Genomic DNA, 21,998 nt, shown 5'->3' with positions numbered 1-21,998 from the left:
GGGTGTTGCTGGCTATATCCATTTCTACTTGTGAAGCTTAGCAGGAGTAGTACTTCATCCTCTCTGGAGCTTGAGGCCGTGTGCTTAAAAAAAAATAGAGTCCACACCAAGAAAAGGATTCACAAGAAATGGTCAAGAGTGCAACAGCAAAGACAGAGATGCTTGCACGGTAGATTAACCACGTGGGCAGTGTCCTAAGCTCGCTCACTGGTAAGTCAGATCTCGGCTAGCATCATAAAACAATAAATCAACTCGTATCTCGGAAAATTCTTAAGTAGATGCACTTGTTAGTCAAGGTATCACTGTACACGTATTTTTCTGGAATAAGACATCAGATGACAGATATCAAGGTATCATTTTATTCAGCTTCCTATGACCTACATGCCCCTGTAGTCGGCTTTGGAGGGTTGATCCTACTGACAGATTCCCTTTAAATACATCAAACAACCATCATATTTTTCAGTTTTTCTTTATTGAAAGACTTCCGCTTAGAATATAATTTTTATATGCTTTTTCAAATTCTGCATATAAATTAAACCAAAACATGTCTAGATTTGAGTTAGCGCTTGTCTTCATCCATCAGAAGATAATTGGAGAATCACCAGATGACATTCTAGAAGCTTGATTTTTGTGCTTGGGTCATCATATCTCATTCCCTCTTCAAGCTCTGAGATTGGGTATTACAGAGCTCACTAAATGTTAAATTTATATGTTATGTATATATAGCTATTACGCGATAGTCTTACTTCTTCCCATTTATCAAAGAGGATGTGAAGATAATTCTTAAAAAAAATATAGCGGTTTAATGTAATATTTTCATAAACTAATTACACTGTTCTACATATTTTCAAAAGTTGTCAGGGTCAGTTATGAAATTAGACATTTCTTAATGATTTTGACCGCCTGACCTCCTAGAGTGACACATAATGACCTTCAAAAAATTTGGAGAGAGTAACTATAATGACCCTCTAAAATTTGGATAGAGTGATACTTAGTGACCTTCTAAAATTTGGAGAGAGTGACTATTATGACCCTCTAAAAATTTGGATAGAGTGACGCATAATGACCTTCTAAAAATTTGGAGAGAATGATGCATAATGACTAGTGTTGAGCGAATTTGTTCGGCATTTCAAATTCGTGTTCGGGGTTCTGACTTGTTCGCGCTAAAAAAAATCGGCTCCGCTCATGAATATCCCTGATTTGCCACGCTGTCACGCAGATGAACAAGTCGGTACCCCGAACACGAATTTGAAATGCCGAACAAATTCGCTCAACACTAACAATGACCCTCTAAAAATTTGGAGTGAGTGATGCATGATGATCCTACATTTGAATTGACTTTATGTTCCGCTGCTGTCATCCGGTGGGGTTGAGTCTCGGCCAATCTAGGCCTTGTAAATTTTGAGCGAGGGCCGCAGGTAGACCCTATAATGATTTTGAATGAGGGCCGCTTGTTGACCCTATAAAGATTTTGAGTGATAGACTCCTGATGACCCTATAAAGATTTTGAGTGAAGCCTGGCTGTTGACCCTATAAAGATTTTGAATGAGGGCCGCCTGTTGACCCTGCACTATTGCTATTTATTCACTGCAGGATATTTGCTTATTATGTTTTTGTCATGGGTTTTGTCAGTTTAGTGGCCAGTGTGAACATGCGCTGGCATGCAAATCAACTTATATTCCAGTTCATCGCTTTAGGTTTTTGTTTCAGATTTTTTGCACTCATGTAGTTCCCCATGCCTGAGTGTGCATTATCCGGGTCTTAGTCTTTCTCAACCCTTATCCACATGTACATTACTTGACAAATAATAGGGTTTTAATACTAGGGGTTAGTACCCTTCTGAAAAGGGTCACCATGATGTGGTGAGATGGCTTTTACTTTTTTTTAATCAAAATTCTGTTAATTAAGCACCCTATATTATTTTCATGCTCTATTACTATTTATTTATTTACATTTGTTTATTATGTTTTTGTCTTGGGTTTTGTCTGTCAGTATTTTCGGTTGACATCTCCAAGGCATAGAGGGACAGTTAATGCCATGTGTCCAGCTTGGATACCCAATAGTTGTACAGCACAGAGGAATCATGGAGGATGATGGTATGGTCGGCTAGGTACTCCTTCACCATCTTCAAAATCTTTTTCCTCCTTGTCAGACTACCTGCGCATCAGGACCTTGGTGCTGAGAGGGTTTAATGAAACTGTCCCAGACCTTTGATAGTGTTCCCTTGCTTTTGTTGAACCTGGTGTGTGTCTCCTTCGTCTCTCCTCCTTGGTTGCCCAAGGACCTATGACCTCTGCTGCCAGCGTTGTCAAAAGGGAATTTTTTTATTAATTGTTCAACAAGGGCCTGCTGGTATTGCACCATTTTACTAGCCCTCTCTGCTGAAGGAAGGCGAGATTGAAAGATCGAGCATGGGTAGAGAAGGTGAACAGCCAATAATAAGTGTTGGAAAAAATGCGTATAACGCGAGTTTAATGGGAAAAGCAGCGGGACAAAGTTAGCCATGTGTGCCAGGCTCCCAACAGGCAAGACTTCCCTGTCACCACCAGGAGGATGACTCTTCATCTCCTCCTCTTCCCTTTCCTCCTCTTAAGCCCATCCACACTGAACAGACGGGATGAAGTTGGTGTGGGTACTACCCTATGTAGCGCAGGCAACCATCTTCTGTTCCTCCTCATTATCACCCAATCCACTCTAAGAAGATGAGATGAGGCTGGGCTTGGTAGTATCACCCTGTTTACTTTCCTCCTCCGTCTCCACCTGGTCCACGTGCAAAGTTTCCTCTTGAACTGTGAGCAGAGAGTGTTTGAGTAGACATATAAGCGGATGCTTACGCTGATTATGGCGTCTTTGCCGCTCAGCATCTTGGTTGATTCCTTAAAGTTTTGTACAACTTTACAGATGTCAGATAACCATGCCCATTTGTCAGTTATGTGCAGATGGGCTGACTGGAATACCAATGGGCATGTTGTAGCTAGTATTTAACCACTGTCCTCTGCTGCTCACAAAGCCTTGCCAACATGTGAAATGTGGAGTTCCAGCGCGTTATCATGTCGCACACCAGTCGGTGAGCTGGCACTTGCAAGCGCTGCTGCATCACTGCCAGACCAGCGGCAGCTATAGCAGAGTTGTGCGCACAAGCGACATACCTTCACAAGTAACTCAGGCAAATCTGGGTAGGTTTTCAGAAAATACTGAACCACTAAGTTGAGCATGTGGTCCAGGCATGCTACGTGTGGCATTCAACCAACCACCTGTTCGCACTGTTCTATCTTCAAAGGTGGTGTCCCATGTCCCTTGCAAAGATGGACAGAAAGCTGGGTCTCGTGGTTGAGCATGTTTGTTGCACTACCGAAACAGGCACAGTTTAACCTGGCCCACTGTCTCTGCGTGCACCATCAGCAGCACGTCCACTTCTCCATCCCTTATGGCACGCCTTGCGCATTTTAAATTAGGTAATTAGGTTTAGCCCTGAGAAGGACTGTTGTACTTTTAACAATGCAGCAGCAGTGGTTGTATACTAGTACTGCAATAATAATATTAAACCCTGCCTAGATGCCTCTAATCCTAAACTTTCCCTCCACTGAATGCAAATAACAGCAGTTTTTCTACAGAAAGGAAAATATTTAGCCCTGATAAGGACTGTTGTTTTAATGGCGCAGGAGCAGTATGCAAGTACTTCTATTGCAATATTATTAAACCCTGGCTATATCCCTGCTCAAAACTATTCTCTCCCTCCAATAACAACTCTCCCTGAACTGCTTCCTGAACACAGTATGCCGAGTATTACGTCACCGGGTCTTATAGAAGACCCCATGACGTGATGCGGACTGCAAATCACAGTAATGCCAATAGCCAACATGGCTACGGCATTACCGTGCATGATGGGGCTTGAGCATTGCGCTCGAACACCAGCAATACTCGATCGAGTACTGAGCACCCCGATGCTCAAACAAGTATCAGTTGCAGTTGCAGAAAGAAAGTCTGGGTCGTGAGAGGACGATGCTTCATGACACCAAATGCACTCTTCTTCCACACTTGACTCGACTAAAAATGTTTCTGGTGCTTTTGGAACCGGCAATTCTTCTGTATAGGGTACTGGGCATATTCCACATAGAATGTTTGGATACTGTAAAGCAGGGGTCCTCAAACTTTTTAAACAGGGGGCCAGTTCACGGTCCCTCAGACCATTGGAGGGCCGGAATATAGTTTTTAAAAAAAACTATGAACAAATTCCTACGCACACTGCACATATCTTATTTTGAAGTGAAAAAAAACAATACAGGAACAAATACAATATTTAAAATGAAGAACAAGTAAAGTTAAATCAACCGGTATTTCAATAGGTAGGTAACTGTACCCAATAGGCAGCATAGGTCCCCAATAGGCAGGTAAATGTACCTAATAGGCAGCATAGGTACCCAATAGGCAGGTACATATCCCCAATAGGCAGGTAAATATCCCCAATAGGCAGCATAGGTCCCCAATAGGCAGCATAGGTCCTCAATGGGCAGGTAAATGTTCCCAATAGGCAGGCAGTTTCCCCCTTATAATGCCATATGCAGGCTGTCCCCCCCCTTATAATGCCCCATGCAGGCTGTTCCCCCCCCTTATAATGCCCCATGCTGGATGCCACCCCCCATATAATGCCCCATGCAGGATGTCCCTTTCTCACACCATATAATGCCCCATGCAAGATATCACTCCCCTGTCTTTATAATGCCCCATGCAGGATGTCCCTTTCCTCCCCATATAATGCCCCATGCAGGATGTCCCTTTCCCCCCCATATAATGCCCCATGCAGGATGTCACCCCCCATATCATGCCCCATGCAGGATGTCACCCCCCATATAATGCCCCATGCAGGATGTCACCCCCCCATATAATGCCCCATGCAGGATATCACTCCCCCATATAATGCCCCATGCAGGATATCACTCCCCTGTCTTTATAATGCCCCATGCAGCATGTCACCCCCCCATATAATGCCCCATGCAGCATGTCACCCCCCCATATAATGCCCCATGCAGCATGTCACCCCCCCATATAATGCCCCATGCAGCATGTCAACCTCCCCCCATATAATGCCCCATGCAGCATGTCACCCTCCCCCCCATATAATGCCCCATGCAGCATGTCACCCTCCCCCCCATATAATGCCCCATGCAGCATGTCATCCCCCCCCCCATATAATGCCCCATGCAGCATGTCACCCCCCCCCCATATTATGCCCCATGCAGGATGTCCCTTTCCCCCATATAATGCCCCATGCAGGATGTCCCTTTCCCCCCCATATAATGTCCCATGCAGGATGTCACCCCCCATATCATAACCCATGCAGGATGTCAGCCCGCCATATGATACCCCTTGCAGGATGTCACCCCCCCATATAATGACCTATGCCTCCATACATTAAAAAAAAAAAAATCCAATACTCACCTCACTTCTCACTTGCTGCCGCTGCTCTACTCTGGTCTGGACTCCAGCGTCGCGGCAGCGTTGTCCAGCTCTGCGCTTCCTGTGACGGCACTCGGGAGGGCGCGGTGTAAAGACGTCACCGCGCCCTCTGACCTGAGACGTCACAGGAAGCGCAGAGCAGGAAGACAGCAGATCTGCAGAGGCACGGGGAGAGGTAAGTATCCGCCTGCTGAGGCCCTGAGCAAGCGGGGGGAAGGGCGGGCAATGGCACCGCTCTCCTCTCCTCCGCCCATAGCCCGGTGGGCCGGATAAAAGTCCTCCGCGGGCCGCATGTGGCCCGCGGACCGTAGTTTGAGGACCCCTGCTGTAAAGTCTACTTTTTCTTCCTTGAAATTCCTTTCCTAATAGGGGGCACCATGTAGAAATAGCAATTGGTAGTGTGATCGGTTAGCTCTCTCCAGATCATTGGGACTGCAAAAGGCATTTATTGCCTCTTCCCAGGCAACCACTGGGTAAGATGTGATGCACATCTATAGCAACATATGTGTGGAGCCAAACTCTTGTCCTGATCTCCTATTCTGCAGCCAAAATACAGGTTGTAGGCTTTCCTTATCATGGTAATCAAATTTCGCTTGTGTGTCGCAAAGTGACTTCTCCGCATATGTAGCAAAAACTATCCGCTTTGTTAAGAACGAAGCATATCTGAAAAAAACATATAGAAACATGTCAATATGCTAAGAAACTAAGCTAAGAAATCCTAAAACCGTATACCTTACACAGAGAGCATTTAACACAGTAGGTGATGCAACTGGAATTAGGATTACATAATCGGAGCTGAGTTGGCGTTTTTTGATTGGTCCCCTAAGATGATACTGAAGGCTCAAGAGGCTAAATAAAAGATGTAACAGACTAGCTACTAACAAAGTAATAATGATGATGAACTAATAAAGACTCAATTTTCCTAGAAGTCTACATGAAAGGTGTTGTAAGTAATTACTACAACCTATGCTTCTTAAAAATTAGAGCCAATCAGCAAATTTAAGCATCATATTTGTTTTCAGCAGCAAAAAATTAGTTAAGTTCAACTGTTTTCATCTCTGAATCAATTTGGCTGTAGAACAGTGTTATTGTAGTAACATATAGTATCCATGAAAAAGTTATAGTAAAATAGTCAATTAGTTCATGGATGGTCAATCTATTTGATTGGTTGAAGAGAATATTTTACTCCTCTTTCTTTGCATCTTGAAAGGAAAGCTTGAGTTTCCAGAAGAGTTGCAGGAGCAGCACACTTAGCAGCCCCCTCGTTCGAGTATGTTCTATTAACCCTTTCGCCGAGTATGCTCGGGCCGAGCTCCGAGTATTTACAGCTGCTCGGTGATAAGGTTAAATCGCTCCCTGTGCATGATTTGCGACTGTTTGACAGCTTTATTACATGTGAGCAATGTCTATTTCTTACACATTCCTAATCAAGAGAATGCCAAGAGTGTGCAAAGCAGTCATCAAAGCAAAAGGTGGCTACTTTGAAGAACCTAGAATATAAGACATATTTTCAGTTGTTTCACACTTTTTTGTTAAGTATATAATTCCACATGTGTTAATTCATAGTTTTGATGCCTTCAGTGTGAATGTACAATTTTCATAGTCATGAAAATACAGAAAAATCTTTAAATGAGAAGGTGTGTCCAAACTTTTGGTCTGTACTGTATATATATGTACCAAACCCAGCACCTGATGTGCCCGTCTGTCATTCTGACTTATAGCATGATGCTACCATCCACCAAAGCTAGATGTACATTTACATATTTGTCAACAAAACCTTCTACTATAAGTAAAGCCATATACTTGTATTGGAAACTATTAATAATGGGGAATCTCCACATACCTCCACCTGCAGAGCCGCACACTAGATATATGGCTGTTCTGTGCTTACAGGACCTGTAATGATGACGCAGTCATGTGATCAGTCACATGATATTCCGCACTTTTTGCAAACTCTAGAATGGCTCCTCCTACACATGAGCCTGAGCAAATCGTCATGACCTCACCACAGGTCCTCTAAGCACAGAATAGCCATATATGCGGTGTGCGGCTCTGCAGGTGGAGGTATGTGGAGATTCCCCATTACTTATTATTAATGAGGTTTATTCTTTCTCTGGGGACCGAAAATATTAGCGTTTCCCTTATCGTCTTCTTATAAGTTGCCTCCTGCATTGTTACCAATTATAGGCGCGCTCAGTTCTCCGTCGTCCCATAGACGATGAATAGAGAGAAGCGCACACGTCTCCTGGGGAAACCTCTCTGCTTTTCTATATATATATATATCACTTGTTTCTTCAGGTGACATTTATAATTGCGGCTGTTATAATTAATGCCTCCTGTAAATCCCCCTCATGGCCGCTCCCCGGACCCTCCCAGTGTCATCGCTCTTTGTATCTCTGCTGGTCTCCTCCATATTTCTGGAGTCCCTGTGACCTGAGCGGCTCCTGTAGTGATAATCTCCACCGCCCCCCGTGTAGACGGCAGATTCTGGGGGACGGACATAAAGCACATGGCGTTCAGGCCGCGCTCCATCTTTATGACACATCCCATTTTCAGGTTCTCGACTGTCCTCATCTTCTGATCCCAATGACATATAAGGCAGAATTCTGTCCCCAAATTCGACCAATTCACTGACGCCCCCATGCTGATGACATTATGTATGTATTGTGACTGTTCTACTCCATGATGGTTTACAGAGATTATGTACGTGTTGCCATCACTGCTGTTGCCAGTGATTAACTAATGTTCATGTGAAGGTGTGATATCGCTAAATCTTCCAATCAAAACCAACAGACAGTATAATATATCTACAAATTCTATCTCCTCATATGTTACTGCTTATTTTTTCCAGTAATTGTGTTATTATATGGGAACTTTATGATGTTACATTGTCATCTTCTCCCCTTTCAGGTCCCTACAATATCGGATCCTCTCAGTGGAGATCTTCTATATAAGAGAATTTTCCTGATTGACCCGTCAAGGATGGATAGGGACAGGGACAAGATGGCGGAGAGGATATTACACCTCACCCTAGAGATCCTCATCCAGATTACTGGAGAGGTGAGAGATTCTGATGACGCCACATTACATCATTCTTATCTATGGGAATAACAGATGGACAGAACTGGAGAGGTGAGGACTCTGGAAATGTCTGTAGTGAGATTTATTAATGTGTCTCTCCATAACCAGGATTACACAGTAGTGAAGAAGACCTCTAGTGAGCGCTGTCAGGACCCTGTGCCTGAGGGATGGGGAAGACCCCTGAGCCCAATCACGGGACCATCACCTCACCCCCTGATACATGAGGACATCAATGACCAGAAGATCCTAGAACTCACCTACAAGATGATTGAGCTGCTGACTGGAGAGGTGACACTGCTGGGAATGCTGGGACATTATACAGTAACGCTATGGAAAGATCGGGGGATGACGGTATTATTGTATGTGTCAGGTTCCTATAAGGTGTCAGGATGTAGCTGTCTATTTCTCCATGGAAGAGAGGAAGTATTTAGAAGAACACAAAGATCTGTACAAGGACGTCATGATGGAGGTTCCCCAGCCCCTCACATCACCAGGTAATAGACAGGACTACATATACACGGCTTATAATTATCTGTATGTGAAGGATAAATTCAATCCCTATATGTTTATATGTTTCCTCCAGTTCTATCCAGTGAGAGAACAACACCAGAGAGATGTCCCCATCCTCTTCTTCCACAGGACTGTAAACAAGAAGATCCCGATGTTCCTCAGGATCATCAGGTAGATGGAGAGATGGTGTCATGAGATCTCTATGATGTGTAGAAGGCTGTGAAGGTCTTGTGTTCAGTTTTGTTTTATCCACCAGTATTATACACTGAACGACCAATTTATTAAAGGCACCGGCCCTTTTACAATTGAAGTGTTAATGTATGGAAGTAAACCAGTGACCCCAATGTGCAGCATAAAATTAATTGACTTAATTTTTCGGGGTTCATTTCAGTGTGAATTAACAAGGAATTAATCTATAAATGAGGTGTGGTCATCGATGCTAGAACAGCTGGACAAAGTATTTCAAAGACTGTTAACCTTGTTCAAGAAGAATAGTTCTGGTGAATAGGCGGTACACAGACAATTGCAGCTGATTAAAATGCTGGTGAATGACCATTTAAGGCATCCAAATGCACAATACAGATCAGTACTAGTGTTATTTTAGAGAAACAGTGAGGCAAGACTTGTTCAAAAAAAGTGCAAAAATTTGATCAGAGAGTTGGGTTAAAAATTTGCGTAGTCAGGTAAATCCAGATTTCTAAGGCACCATATGGCTGAAAGGGTCAGAATTTGACAAACAGCATGAACCCATTATTCCTTACTGTCAGGCAGGTGGAGATGGAGTAATGATGCAGGGAATATTTTCTTGGCATATCCTGAACGCTCTGATATCTCTGGGTGAATGTTTATACACTAGAGCTTACCTAAGTATCGTGACCAACAAGGCTCATTACTTCATGGCATCTGTTTACTCTATGGCTAAAGGAAACTGTACCATGGCACATGGGTTATATAGTCTTGGATTACCTCCAGGAACATGACAGTACGTTTTTAATGCTTCCCTGAATTTCCATATGTTAATCCTTTAGAGCATTTCTGAGGGAAGTAATACGGGCTGTTCATAGCATGTCAGTACCTCCATCTAATTTATGAAAACTGTAAGAGGCTATCATATCTAAGTGGGCAAATATTTTTCGGAAGAATGATCTTAACATAAAATGGTATCTATAACATGATAAATTGCTGAGGTCCTGAAGACCAGAGGAGATCGAATGTGCTTCTCGATGGGTGTCTCTAATAACGTGGCCATTCAGTAAATGTTTTATACTTGGTGGAGATGACAGGATAAAGCTGATCATAGACATTAGATGTTGTCTGGATCGTCTCACAATTATCTGATTAGAATTAGGAGCCAACAGGTTGGATTTATACCAGAGACCTACAGCTATGTGATTAGTAATGCTGTCATTTTTGGTCCTCATGTTTATGATATTTTCTTTTCCTGGAAACCATCTCACGTGACTTCTCCATTTGTCTGTGACTTGTACAAAATTGATTTCAGGATGAAGATCTGACCCATTTTAATATTATAGAGACATGTGTTATGGATGATGAGGAGTGTAAAGAGGAGATTGTTTCAGGTGAGTAGTAAACACTAAATGTAGGGAAGTCACAGATTCTACTCAGCTATTACTGTAAGTGGTGAATGTTTTAAGGTACATTGTACAAAGTAAATTTACTTTTCAGTTTTTTTTTCTGATAAAATCAAAGTAACCCACAAAAAAAAAATATGTTTTGTATCTACTCAATTTTGTGGCACAATTTCAAGAGGCAACATTTAACAGGTAGAAACAAATACAATTGAGATGTCTACATTCTATTCTGGTCATAGAAACATAAAAACTTCATCATTACCAGGTTTTTGGACAGTTACATAAGTTCCTGATATAATTTCTGCTGGAAAGGAACCTTCCTGAGCCAATTTATTCAATATTTGCATATTTCTTATAGCACGTATCCATAAACCCGTCAATTTCTGGAGCCTTGTATGGTTTCAGTGATTCCATAGCTTTGGTGATTTCAGGAACATCTATGCAGAAGGACGTTCTCGCACGATGTTGTGATCTGATGTTGGGGTGGTTTACAGATAATAGAATGTCATTCATTTGTTGATGAGTAGGTTGATTCGTCTGGGGGTCAGAAGCCAGGATATATCATGATTCCTAATAAGAGCAAAAAAATTGATTCGCAATTATTCTAGGGTCTATGATTTTTTTTTCCCTTTTTGTGTCTATTAAATGTGCTTTTTTGATTAGTTTACTTAATTTTATAGTTAGCAAAGCTCTATTATTGTGAACATATAAATTAAGTTGATACTTTTTTTTTTAACAAAAAATCAAACTTTGACAAAAATTAAGCGTAGGAACCAGAATTTTTGCAACCTATCTACAGAGAAAGAAGTTTTGTGTAGAGTTACCAACTGAAAAATTTTTTTTTTAAGGATGTCTTTGATTCCTTTTTTATTTTTTTATTTTACTCACTTATATAGCGCCATTAATTCCACAGCACTTCACAGATAATATCAGCACTGTCCCCTTTGGGGCTCACAATCTAGACTCCCTATCAGTATGTCTGTGGGAGGAAACTGGAGAACCCAGAGTAAACCCACACAAACACGGGGAGAACATACAAACTCTTTGCAGATGTTTTCCTTCGTGGGATTTGAACCCAGGACCCCAGCGCTGCAGTGCTAACCACTGCGCCACCGTGCTGCCCATATTTCTACCACTTTTTGCTTTAACACATGCTTGAGAAAGGGGACAAGTCCTAGATAAATTATCTTTAGGGCTCGCTCACACGAGCGTATACATCGGACGAGTGCTATTCGAATAGCACTCGGCCCAATGTTATATTATCGGATAGTGCTGATCAGCGATTTTTATTCTCATTCCGATTTGGCATGAGAAAAAAACTCAGCATGCTGCGACTTGAAAATTTGCGCAAATCGGATAGAACACACTCATCCGAGTCTATGGGTGTGTGGAAAACATTGGACTGCACTCGCATGTCATCTCAGTGCAGTCTGACTTCCGTGGACTTACAGAATGGAGAAGATGGGGAATCGGATCACACTATGTTGACACTCTGAGCAAATGTGGATCAGAGTTTGATCAGAGTGTCATTAACATAATTGATCTGATTGACATGAGAGAATCTACGCTCGTGTGATCATGGCCTTAAAGCAGTTACTAAAGTCTGGATGAGAAAGTATAAAATTGTTAATTTTCCATTGAAAAGGGTGTAGAGGATTAAACCATTCATCTACAGTTAGGGATATAAGAGAGTGGTCCAACCATGAAATAATACCAATTTTGGAACTTATTTAGAAGAAAAGTGAGTTTTTTTTATCTACCAGGAAATAATCTCTCTCTCTATTTATCTATATACCTCCGTTGTCAAGTGTCATCGATATTTGCCTGCAACTTTATTACCATAGGTATCATATTCAGAAGATCAAGGATGAGCTGATAGAGAGTTATGTTCTCTTAGTGAGAAGCTTGGAAAATTGTCGCTTGATTCTGGTAAATCTGTAATAGTATCCACAGGTTCTGCTTGAGATATCTCAGCTGCATGCTATGAGTTTCCTTGGTACCGTTGAACTCCAACTGTTTTTGGCCCCATTGGACAGGATGACATAAAAGTGTAGCTAAGCACCAATTGTCAGTGCTAGTCAGAGAAATGTAACTACCCCCACAGCTTGCTAATATTAATGCTAGAATTAATGGACTATATTGAGTACAGTGTGATTTTGTGGCACTTACTATTATATACAGTTGAACCAGAAGTTGACATACACTATATAAAAAAACACATATGCATGTTTTTCTCAATATCTGACGTGAAATCAGAATAAACCTTTCCCGTTTTAGGTCAATTAGGATTATCATTATTTTTAATATTTGCCAAATGCCAGAATAATGAGAGAGAGAATGTTTTAAGGCATTTTTATTACTTACTGCAAAGTCAAAATTTTATTTAGATTTCATTAGTATTTGGTACCATTGCCCTTAAACTGAATGACTTGGCTCAAACGTTTGGGATATCCTTCCACAAGCTTCTCACAATAGTTGGTTGGAATTTGGGCCCATTAATCCTGACAAAACTGGTGTAACTGATACAGGTTTGTAGGTCGCCTTGCTTCCTCCCGCCTTTTCAGCTTTGCCCAAAAATTTTCAATAGGATTGAGATCAGGGCTTTGTGATGTCCACTCCAAAACATTGACTTTGTTATTCTTAAGCCACTTTGTTACCATTTTGGCAGTATGCTTCGCGTCATTGTCCATTTGGAAGACCCATTTCCGCCCAAGCTTTAACTTCCTGGCTGATGTCTTGAGATGTTTCTTCAGTATTGTCACATAATCTTCTTTTCTCATGATGCCATCTATTTTGTGAAGTGCACTAGTCCCTCCTGCAGCAAAATAACCCCACAACATGATGCTGCCACCCACGTGTTTCACAGTTGGGATGGTGTTCTTAGTCTTCCAAGCTTCTCCTTTTTCCTCCAAACGTAACAATGGTCATCATGCCCAAAATGTTCAATTTTAGTTTCATCAGACCACAGGACATGTCTCCAAAAATTAAGGTCTTTGTTCCTGTGTGCATTTGCAAACATTAATCTTGCTTTTTTATGTTTCTTTTGGAGTAATGGCTTCTTCCTGGCAGAGTGGTCTTTCAGCCCATGTTGATACAGTACTTGTTTCACTGTGGTTATTGACACAATCTTACCAGCTTCCACCATCATCTTCACAAGGTCTTTTGCTTTTGTCCTTGGGTTGATATGCACATGTCGGACCAAAGCACGTTCATCTCTGGGACACAGAACCCTTCTCCTTCCTGAGTGGTATGATGGCTGGACATTCCCATCTTCTTTGTACTTGTGTACAGTTGTTTGTACAGATGAATGAGACACCTTCAGGTATCTTGAAATTGTACTCAAGGATGAGCCAGACTTGTGCCTGACCACAATTCTCTTCCTGATATCTTTGATGATTTTTTTAGACTTTCCCATGATGCTACACAAAGAAGCAGTGTGTTTCAGGTGTGCATTAAAATACATCCACAAGTGTGTCTCTAATTAACTCAGATGTTGCAAAAAAAACGATCAGAAGCTTCCAAACACATGACATCATCATATGGGCAGTCCAGAATTGTTTAAAGGCATAGTGATCTCAGTGTATGTAAACTTTTGACTTTGCGGTAAGTAATAAAAATGCCTTAAAACATTCTCTCTCTCTCTCATTATTCTGGCATTTGGCAAATATTAAAATTATAGTAATCCTAATTGACCTAAAACGGGAAAGGTTTATTCTGATTTCATGTTAGATATTGAGAAAAACATGCCTATGTCTTTTTATATAGTGGATGTAAACTTCTGGTTTCAACTGTAGGTATGACAGTTTCTTCTCCTGAATTTGCCAGTGCAGCTTTCCTCACAGACTGCACAGCTCTCCGAGCCATACAATGGATGCTGGTGGAGGAGCATGTGTCCAGATAGTCAATCAGCCTCCTCCAATTGACAAACATGTCATATGGGAAACCTGCTTTTCCATTGGACGAGGCTGATGGACTGATCTGGTAACATGCTTCTGCACCAGTAGCCATTTTATGGACTGAAGCTGTGCAGTCTGTCAGGAGAGCTGCTCTGGTAAGTTCAGAAGAAGAAACTGTCATACCTATATAGTGGTAAATAAACACAAAATCAAGACCCCAACACATCTGTTAAAGGAGTTGGTAACTTCATAATTATTTTAAGTGCCATGGATAAAATTTATGCTGTTTCACTTGAAGCAATGCCAACTTTACAGGTAATTGTTGAGAATGAAATGAATAGAAATGCTTGGTATACTTGTTCCTAGCCTTCTTCTATGCTGAGCAATAGTCTTCCAAACCATTGAAACGCCACTCCAGAGCGGGTTTCTTCATCGCTGGAGTGGTGCTTTAAACATAAGCCCCCTGCCCCCAGTCATATACTCGCCCTCCAGTGTCTTCACCGTCTTTTGCCTCCGCTCCGGTTCCCGCGGTGCCATTTTTTGACACAGTTTCTGAATGGCTGGAAGTCAGAAGCTACATCACAAGCTCTCTATGCAAGTCTATGAGGGCCAAAACGAGGCCAGAACGAGGCTGTCATAGACATACATTGATTAGTGACCTCTGGCTCACTCCAGCAAACACTGGAGCAGCCGGCAGGTCACAAAATGAAGGAGACAGCCCGGAGCAGCGGCGAAAACACTGGAAGGTGAGTATCCGACAGGCGGCAAGGGACTTGGATTTTAACCCCTTAAGGACCCTGGGATTTTCCGTTTTTGCATTTTCGTTTTTTGCTCCCCTTGTTCCCAGAGCCATAGTGTTTTATTTTTTGGTCAATATGGCCGTGTGAGGGCTTATTTTTTGCGGGATGAGTTGTACTTTTGAACGACATTACTGGTTTTACCATATCGTGTACGGGAAAAAAATTCCAAGTGCGATGAAATTGCAAAAAAAGTGCAATACCACAGATGTTTTTTATTTATTTTTTTTACCACGTTCACTGAATGCAAAAACTGACCTGCCATTATTATTCTCCATGTCATTATGAGTTTGTAGACACCAAACATGTATTAGGTTCATTTTTTATTTAAGTGGTAAAAAAAAAATTCAAAGTTTGATTAAAAAAAAAAAAAATGGCGCCATTTTCCAAGACCCGTACCGTCTCCATTTTTCGGGATCTAGGGCCGGTTGAGGGCTTATTTTTTGAGCACCAACCTGAAGTTTTTATTGATACCATTTTGGGGTAGATACGATATTTTGATCGCCCGTTATTGCATTTTATTGCAATGTGGCGGCGACCAAAAAACGTAATTCTAGCGTTTAGAATTTTTTTTCTCGTTACGCCGTTTACCGATCAGATTAATTCTTTTTTTATGTTGATAGATCGGGCAATTCTGAACGCGGCGATACCAAATATGTGTATGTGGTTTTTTTATTATTATTTTATTTTGAATCGGGTGAAAGGGGGGTGATTTAAACTTTTATATATTTTAAATTTTTTAAATATTTTTAAAAACATTTTTTTTACACTTTTTGCATGCTTCTATAGTCTCCATAGGAGACTAGAAGCAGCAACTGTCCGATCGCCTGATGAGCAGATCACCTCTATGTAGCAGAAATGCTCCTGTGCTATGAGCGCCGCCACTAGGTGGCGCTCATAGCGATCAGTACATGACAACCACTGGAGTCTGCTGCAGACTCAGGGTTGTCATGCCCACTCATCAGTGACCCGCGATCACGTGACGGGGTCACCGATGGTTGGGATAACTGACGCACTTCCGGCGTGGCGCTGTTAAATGCCGCTGTCAGAGATTGACAGCGGCATTTAACATGTTAACAGCCGCGGGTGGATCGCGATTCCACCCGCGGCTCTTGCGGGCACATGTCAGCTGTATAAATTGGTTGACATGTGCTCGGTTCAGTGTGGGCTCAGCGCCGGAGCCCGCACTGAACAGGTGGTGACAGCCTGGTGCGTACTATTACGCCCCAGGCTGTAAAGGGGTTAATCACCACTCCAGCAGTGAAATAAAAAAAATTGCTCGAGTGGTGCTTTAAAAAGTAAAGAAAACTTGTTAGCAAGTATTACCAATATCAGCTAATGGAACCATTTTGACTCCTCTTGCCACAGCCCTTAACTCCCCAAAAATACCTTCTATAGCTCTTTTGTGCCGTATGCTAATCAGCACGGTCCGGTCCAATGGACGTTGTTTGTCTTTGCATGGTGCTTACTCTATCCCCACATTTGTGTCCTACTGCGTTGGCTGATGTGGATGACATGTCCTACGTGATCCAAATAACACTGCAAATTTCCCGCCTTCACTGACCTGTGCAGGTGCACTTTGCTCTGTCCTACTAAAAGGCAGTACAAAGTCCTGTAATGCGCATGTGCTGAAAGTAGCAGAGCAAAGAGCGCATGCGCAGGTCTGTGCTTTAACTGGACAAGATTTACAGCACTGTCTGGATGACGTAGGATGTGTCATCGACCTTATTATTATTTCTTATTACAGCGCCATTTATTCCATGGCGCTTTACATGTGAAAAAGGGGGTATACATAGCAAGAACAATTACAATAATCTTGAACAAAACAAGTCAGCGACTGGTACAGGAAGAGAGAGGACCCTGCCCGCGAGGGCTCACAATCTACAGGGGATGGGTGAGGATACAGTAGGTGAGGGTAGAGCTGGTTGTGCAGCAGTATGGTGGAGCAGTGGTTACTGTAGGTTGTAGGCTTGTTGGAAGAGGTGGGTCTTCAGGTTCCTTTTGAAGGTTTCCCGGTAGGCGAGAGTCTGATATGTTGGGGTAGAGCGTTCCAGAGTAGGGGGGATACACAGGAGAAATCTTGTATGCGATTGTGGGAAGCGGAGATAAGAGGGGAGTAGAGAAGGAGATCTTGTGAGGATTGGAGGTTGCGTGCAGGTATGTACCGGGAGACTAGGTCACAGATGTATGGAGGAGACAGGTTGTGGATGTCTTTGTATGCCAAGGTTAGGGTCTTGAACTTGAGTCTCTGGGCAATGGGGAGCCGGTGAAGGGATTGACAGAAGGGTGAGGCCAGGGAGTTGCGGGGGGACACATGGATTAGTCTGGCAGCAGAGTTTAGGATAGATTGGAGGGGTGCGAGAGTGTTAGAAGGGAAGGCATGAATGAAGGCACGACTACACAATTGCGGGATTAGAGGAGGCATTGGGCAAAGACCAGCAACACACATCAGACCGTGGCACACAAGTTGGCATATGATGTGGGAAATTTATAAATAAGTATTTTTTGAATATGTAGGGGAAGTTGGGGACAGATTGCTGGACTGTCAAACAAGAGGAGTTGGTGGCTTTAGTTTATATTGGGAAAACCTGCTGACATATTCCCTTTAATTGCAGGTACTCTTTTTTAATGTTTTGTTAAATCTTGGTTTAGGTCAGGCAGAAGAGCTTCATAATGAGATTAGGTTGTTTTCGTGCAGGTTTGAAATCATGTAAGTCGCTTTAGAGCAGGAAAAATTATCTATGCTCCATCTTTTTTACACCAATTTCTGTTCCATATGATATTTTTTACGAACAAATTTGGGAAAAAATAAAAGAATCTTGATGCAGAAATAGCCAAACTTGTATGTATAGAATATACATTTTATTTAGGTTAAGTTAAATGATCTACTAAAGAACCAGGGACTGATCCATGTCTTGCAAAGGACACTGGTAAATTATTTTTCAGGTCCCCCATGTACATTAATGATTAAAACCAATGTTTCCATCAGATTTTATCACACATACGAGAAGATATTTTATTTTGTATCCACTTCCATGTAAAATAAAATGTATGTACATTCTTTGTACATTACCCTACTGCTTTACATCTTGGCTCTGCTCGGTACTAAACTGCATTTAGTTGTCAGGGAGGGTATGAGACAGACACCACCTAATATCACTGACTTACTAGAAAACATTGGTGACAAGAAAGTGAAGTGAAAAATTGAAAAAGCAAAATTTTGTGGCCTAACATTATAATCATCATAATCTATTAGTTGCTTTCACGTCTATTACTGTCCTCATTGCCTTAGTTGATAATATTACTACAATTTGTATAAAAATGTTATAAAATGTAATATATATTATAATTATTATTATTTATTGAAAAGTGTAAAATCAGTTTTATTGTTGGCAGATGACTGGACCGGGTGTTCAGAGGAAATTCTGATACTTTCAAATTTTAAAGAAGAAGATCATGATTTCATGCCAGACATATATGAGGAGCATGCCACTTTCCCAAATATACCTTCAGCCCTTCTCAGCAAAACTCCATCACCAAATCCTTTTCAACAGATCATATCTTCTGATTCATCTCAGGTTTTTATTCAGAATAAAGATAACAGTAGGGAGATTGAAAATCAAAAGACTCACACAGCAGAGGAGCGATTTTTATGTTCAGAATGTGGCAAATGTTTTACAGGGAAATGCTATCTTGATGCACATAAGAGAATTCACACAGATAAGAAGAAGCCATTTTCATGCTCAGAATGTGGGAAATGTTTTGGCTATAAATCAGGTTTATTTAGACATCACAAAATTCATACAGGGGAGAAACCATTTTTATGTTCAGAATGTGGGAAATGTTTTAGCGTTAAATCAAAACTTGTTACACATCAAAGAATTCATACTGGGGAAAAGCCATATTCATGTTCAGAATGTGGGAAATGTTTTTCTCAGAAGTCTGATCTTGCTAAACATGAGAGAATTCACACAGGGGAGAAGCCATTTTCATGTTCAGAATGTGGGAAATGTTTTAAAGAGACATCAGAACTTGTTGCGCATCTGAGAACCCACACAGGGGAGAAACCATATACATGCTTAGTATGTAGGAAATGTTTTTTCCGGGCATCAGATTTTGCTAGACATAAGAGAATTCACACAAGGCAAAAATCATTTTCATACTCCGAAGGCGGAAAAGATTATAGGCAGAATTCAGATCATGTTAGACGTCAGAGAATTCATGTAGAGAAGAAGCCATTTTCATGTTCAGAATGTGGGAAATGTTATCCTAAGAGATCTGATTTTATAAGACATCAGAGAATTCACACAGGGGAGAAACCATTTTCATGTTTAGAATGTGGCAAAAGTTTTAACCAGAAATCGGCTTTAGTTAGACATCAAAGCCTTCACCCAGGAGAGAAGCCATTTTCATGTACCGTATGTGGAAAGTGTTTTGCTGAAAACTCCTCTCTTATTGGACATCAAAGAGCTCACGCAGGAAAAACCTTTTCATGTTCAGAATGTGGGAAAATGTTTGCCTACAAACCACATCTTATTAAACATCAGAAAAATCACACAAGGAAGTAGATTTTTATTTATTTTTTTACAAATCATAAAAAAACAATTGCGCAATTACAGTCCAATTTAAGTCACATGTCAATTGATAGAAAATGAAAGCAGCACTAAATTATGATTAAGAAATGTATACAATTACCAAAAAACCATTGTTACTGAATTCCAAATAATAACTTATAGAGGCACCCAACAGAAGAGAACTCTGGACCTCTGATCTCCTTCAGAACTGCAGCAGTTTGTCGTAGCAGACTTCACTAGATGTTAAAATTGTTCTGTGACAATATCAGTCCATGCGGAGAGGATAGCTTCTCAAAGTTAATGCAAAACTGTATCATTGCTTACTGGAATCTTTATTGTTCGTGTACCCTAAACACCAATGGCTATGGAACTGGCACTGGATCAACCTTATACAAAGAATATTACATAGTATTAATGCATCTTTAAGAGGTTGTCCAGTGTCTGTTCTGAAATCGGACATTGAGAAGCACTGTTTACTCAGTTAAGACAGTTGCCAATTATCATATGCTCAGCTGGTTAACATCAAATTATTACGGCGACCTATTAATTAGATGAGGCTAGCTAAGCAACGGATGGTTTTCCCGGTAGCTGTCCTGATCGGCTATAGCATCGTGTGCCCATAACCGATGTCAGATCAGGTGGCAGAGACAAGCGTCGCACAACCCACTTTAAAACTTGTTACCAATCATTAATAAAGATCTACTTTTAACAGTTATTTGTGTGTTTGGCATATTCTCCTTTATTCATTCGATGTTAAGATGTTACCTAGAATCTACGGAGCTGAGTGAGAGCTGGTCGGCCTCGTGTATCGAAATAGTGAAAGAACTACGTCACTGGAAATCCACAAAAACTCACACTTTTAGTGACTTGGTGGAAGAGGTTAACAATATTATGAAAACGGAAAACATGATTGCACATGATAAGAATCGCCTCAAAGCTTTTCATCCCCAATGGACATGTTGGATATTATTCAGTGAGGGGAATGAGCTGGCAATCTGGTTGTCAGAAAATAATACTTAAAATAGAATGTCGTGGTAGATGTGGTCGCCTCTGAAGTGCTGGTTTCATTAAGTGGTGTTTTTTTTGTTTTGTCCTCCCCTACCTCCTTTTTCTTCCCATTCTTTCTTTTTCCACCCTTTTTTCTTCTTTACATTCCTCTAGCACACACATAATTATTTGGTTCACGTAAGCACTTATATTAATACCTCATCAAGCTGATTATACTTATATTCTAATGTTTAACAATAACAACCATCAACCCTTTTATTGTTATTGTTCAATGTAATTGGAATGTTTTGTTTTCATATCAATGTTGTTAAAACCCAATAAAAATATTTAAAGTAAAAAAAGAAATGGTGAAAGAAACACTACACTGTCAACTCCAGACAACCATTAACAACCTCATTGATAGCATAGTGGTGCGTATAAGTGCATGTATTTCTGTCCGTGGCGTTAATACTCTAAAACTGAATAAATTGAGCTGTTTTGAAAAATTTTTGTCCCTTTCTTCATAATTTAAAGCTCTGGAACAATCACACCGCAGTACTATGCAAGTTAAGGTACCATTGAGACAGACAACAGGAAAGTTTAAAAATACATTGTAGAGAAGAAGCCTTTTGGCATCATATTGATCACATGCTTTGTTTGTTATATGAGAAATAATACAACAAATAATCAAATATATATACATATATATATATATATGTGTGTGTGTGTGTGTATATATATATATACTGTACAGACCAAAAGTTTGGACACACCTCATTTAAATATTTTTATGTATTTTCATGACTATGAAAATTGTACATTCACACTGAAGGCATCAAAACTATGAATTAACACATGTGGAATTATATACTTAACAAAAAAGTGTGAAACAACTGAAAATATGTCTTATATTCTAGGTTCTTCAAAGTAGCCACCTTTTGCTTTGATGACTGCTTTGCACACTCTTGGCATTCTCTTGATGAGCTTCAAGAGGTAGTCACCGGAAATGGTCTTCCAACAATCTTGAAGGAGTTCCCAGAGATGCTTAGCACTTGTTGGCCCTTTTGCCTTCACTCTGCGGTCCAGCTCACCCCAAACCATCTC

At 41.0% G+C, this 21,998-nt stretch overlaps 1 protein-coding gene across 1 annotated transcript; it reads left to right on the top strand.

The window, feature by feature from the left end:
- Positions 1–8,371: 8,371 nt before the first annotated feature.
- LOC141270739 (uncharacterized) lies at positions 8,372–21,355 on the top strand. Its single transcript, XM_073680835.1, has 6 exons — positions 8,372–8,517; positions 8,647–8,826; positions 8,909–9,032; positions 9,122–9,219; positions 10,550–10,628; positions 18,730–21,355. The coding sequence occupies exons 1-6, from the start codon at positions 8,440–8,442 to the stop codon at positions 19,899–19,901; spliced, it is 1,731 nt and encodes a 576-aa protein (XP_073536936.1). The 5' UTR covers positions 8,372–8,439; the 3' UTR covers positions 19,902–21,355.
- Positions 21,356–21,998: the final 643 nt, after the last annotated feature.

The sequence above is a fragment of the Phyllobates terribilis genome, unplaced genomic scaffold (assembly GCF_046119375.1).
Source record: "Phyllobates terribilis strain yellow unplaced genomic scaffold, ASM4611937v1 Scaffold_5__5_contigs__length_657084704, whole genome shotgun sequence".
Taxonomy (NCBI): domain Eukaryota; kingdom Metazoa; phylum Chordata; class Amphibia; order Anura; family Dendrobatidae; genus Phyllobates; species Phyllobates terribilis.
Note: the sequence above shows the minus strand (reverse complement) of the source record. Positions and strands in the feature narration are given on the sequence as shown.

Coding starts and splice junctions, on each gene's coding strand:
- LOC141270739 (XM_073680835.1), top strand. CDS start 8,440: ATGGATAGGGACAGGGACAAGATGGCGGAGAGGATATTACACCTCACC. Junction 9,220..10,549: donor ATGTTCCTCAGGATCATCAG/GTAGATGGAGAG, acceptor AATTGATTTCAG/GATGAAGATCTGACCCATTT. Junction 10,629..18,729: donor TAAAGAGGAGATTGTTTCAG/GTGAGTAGTAAA, acceptor TATTGTTGGCAG/ATGACTGGACCGGGTGTTCA.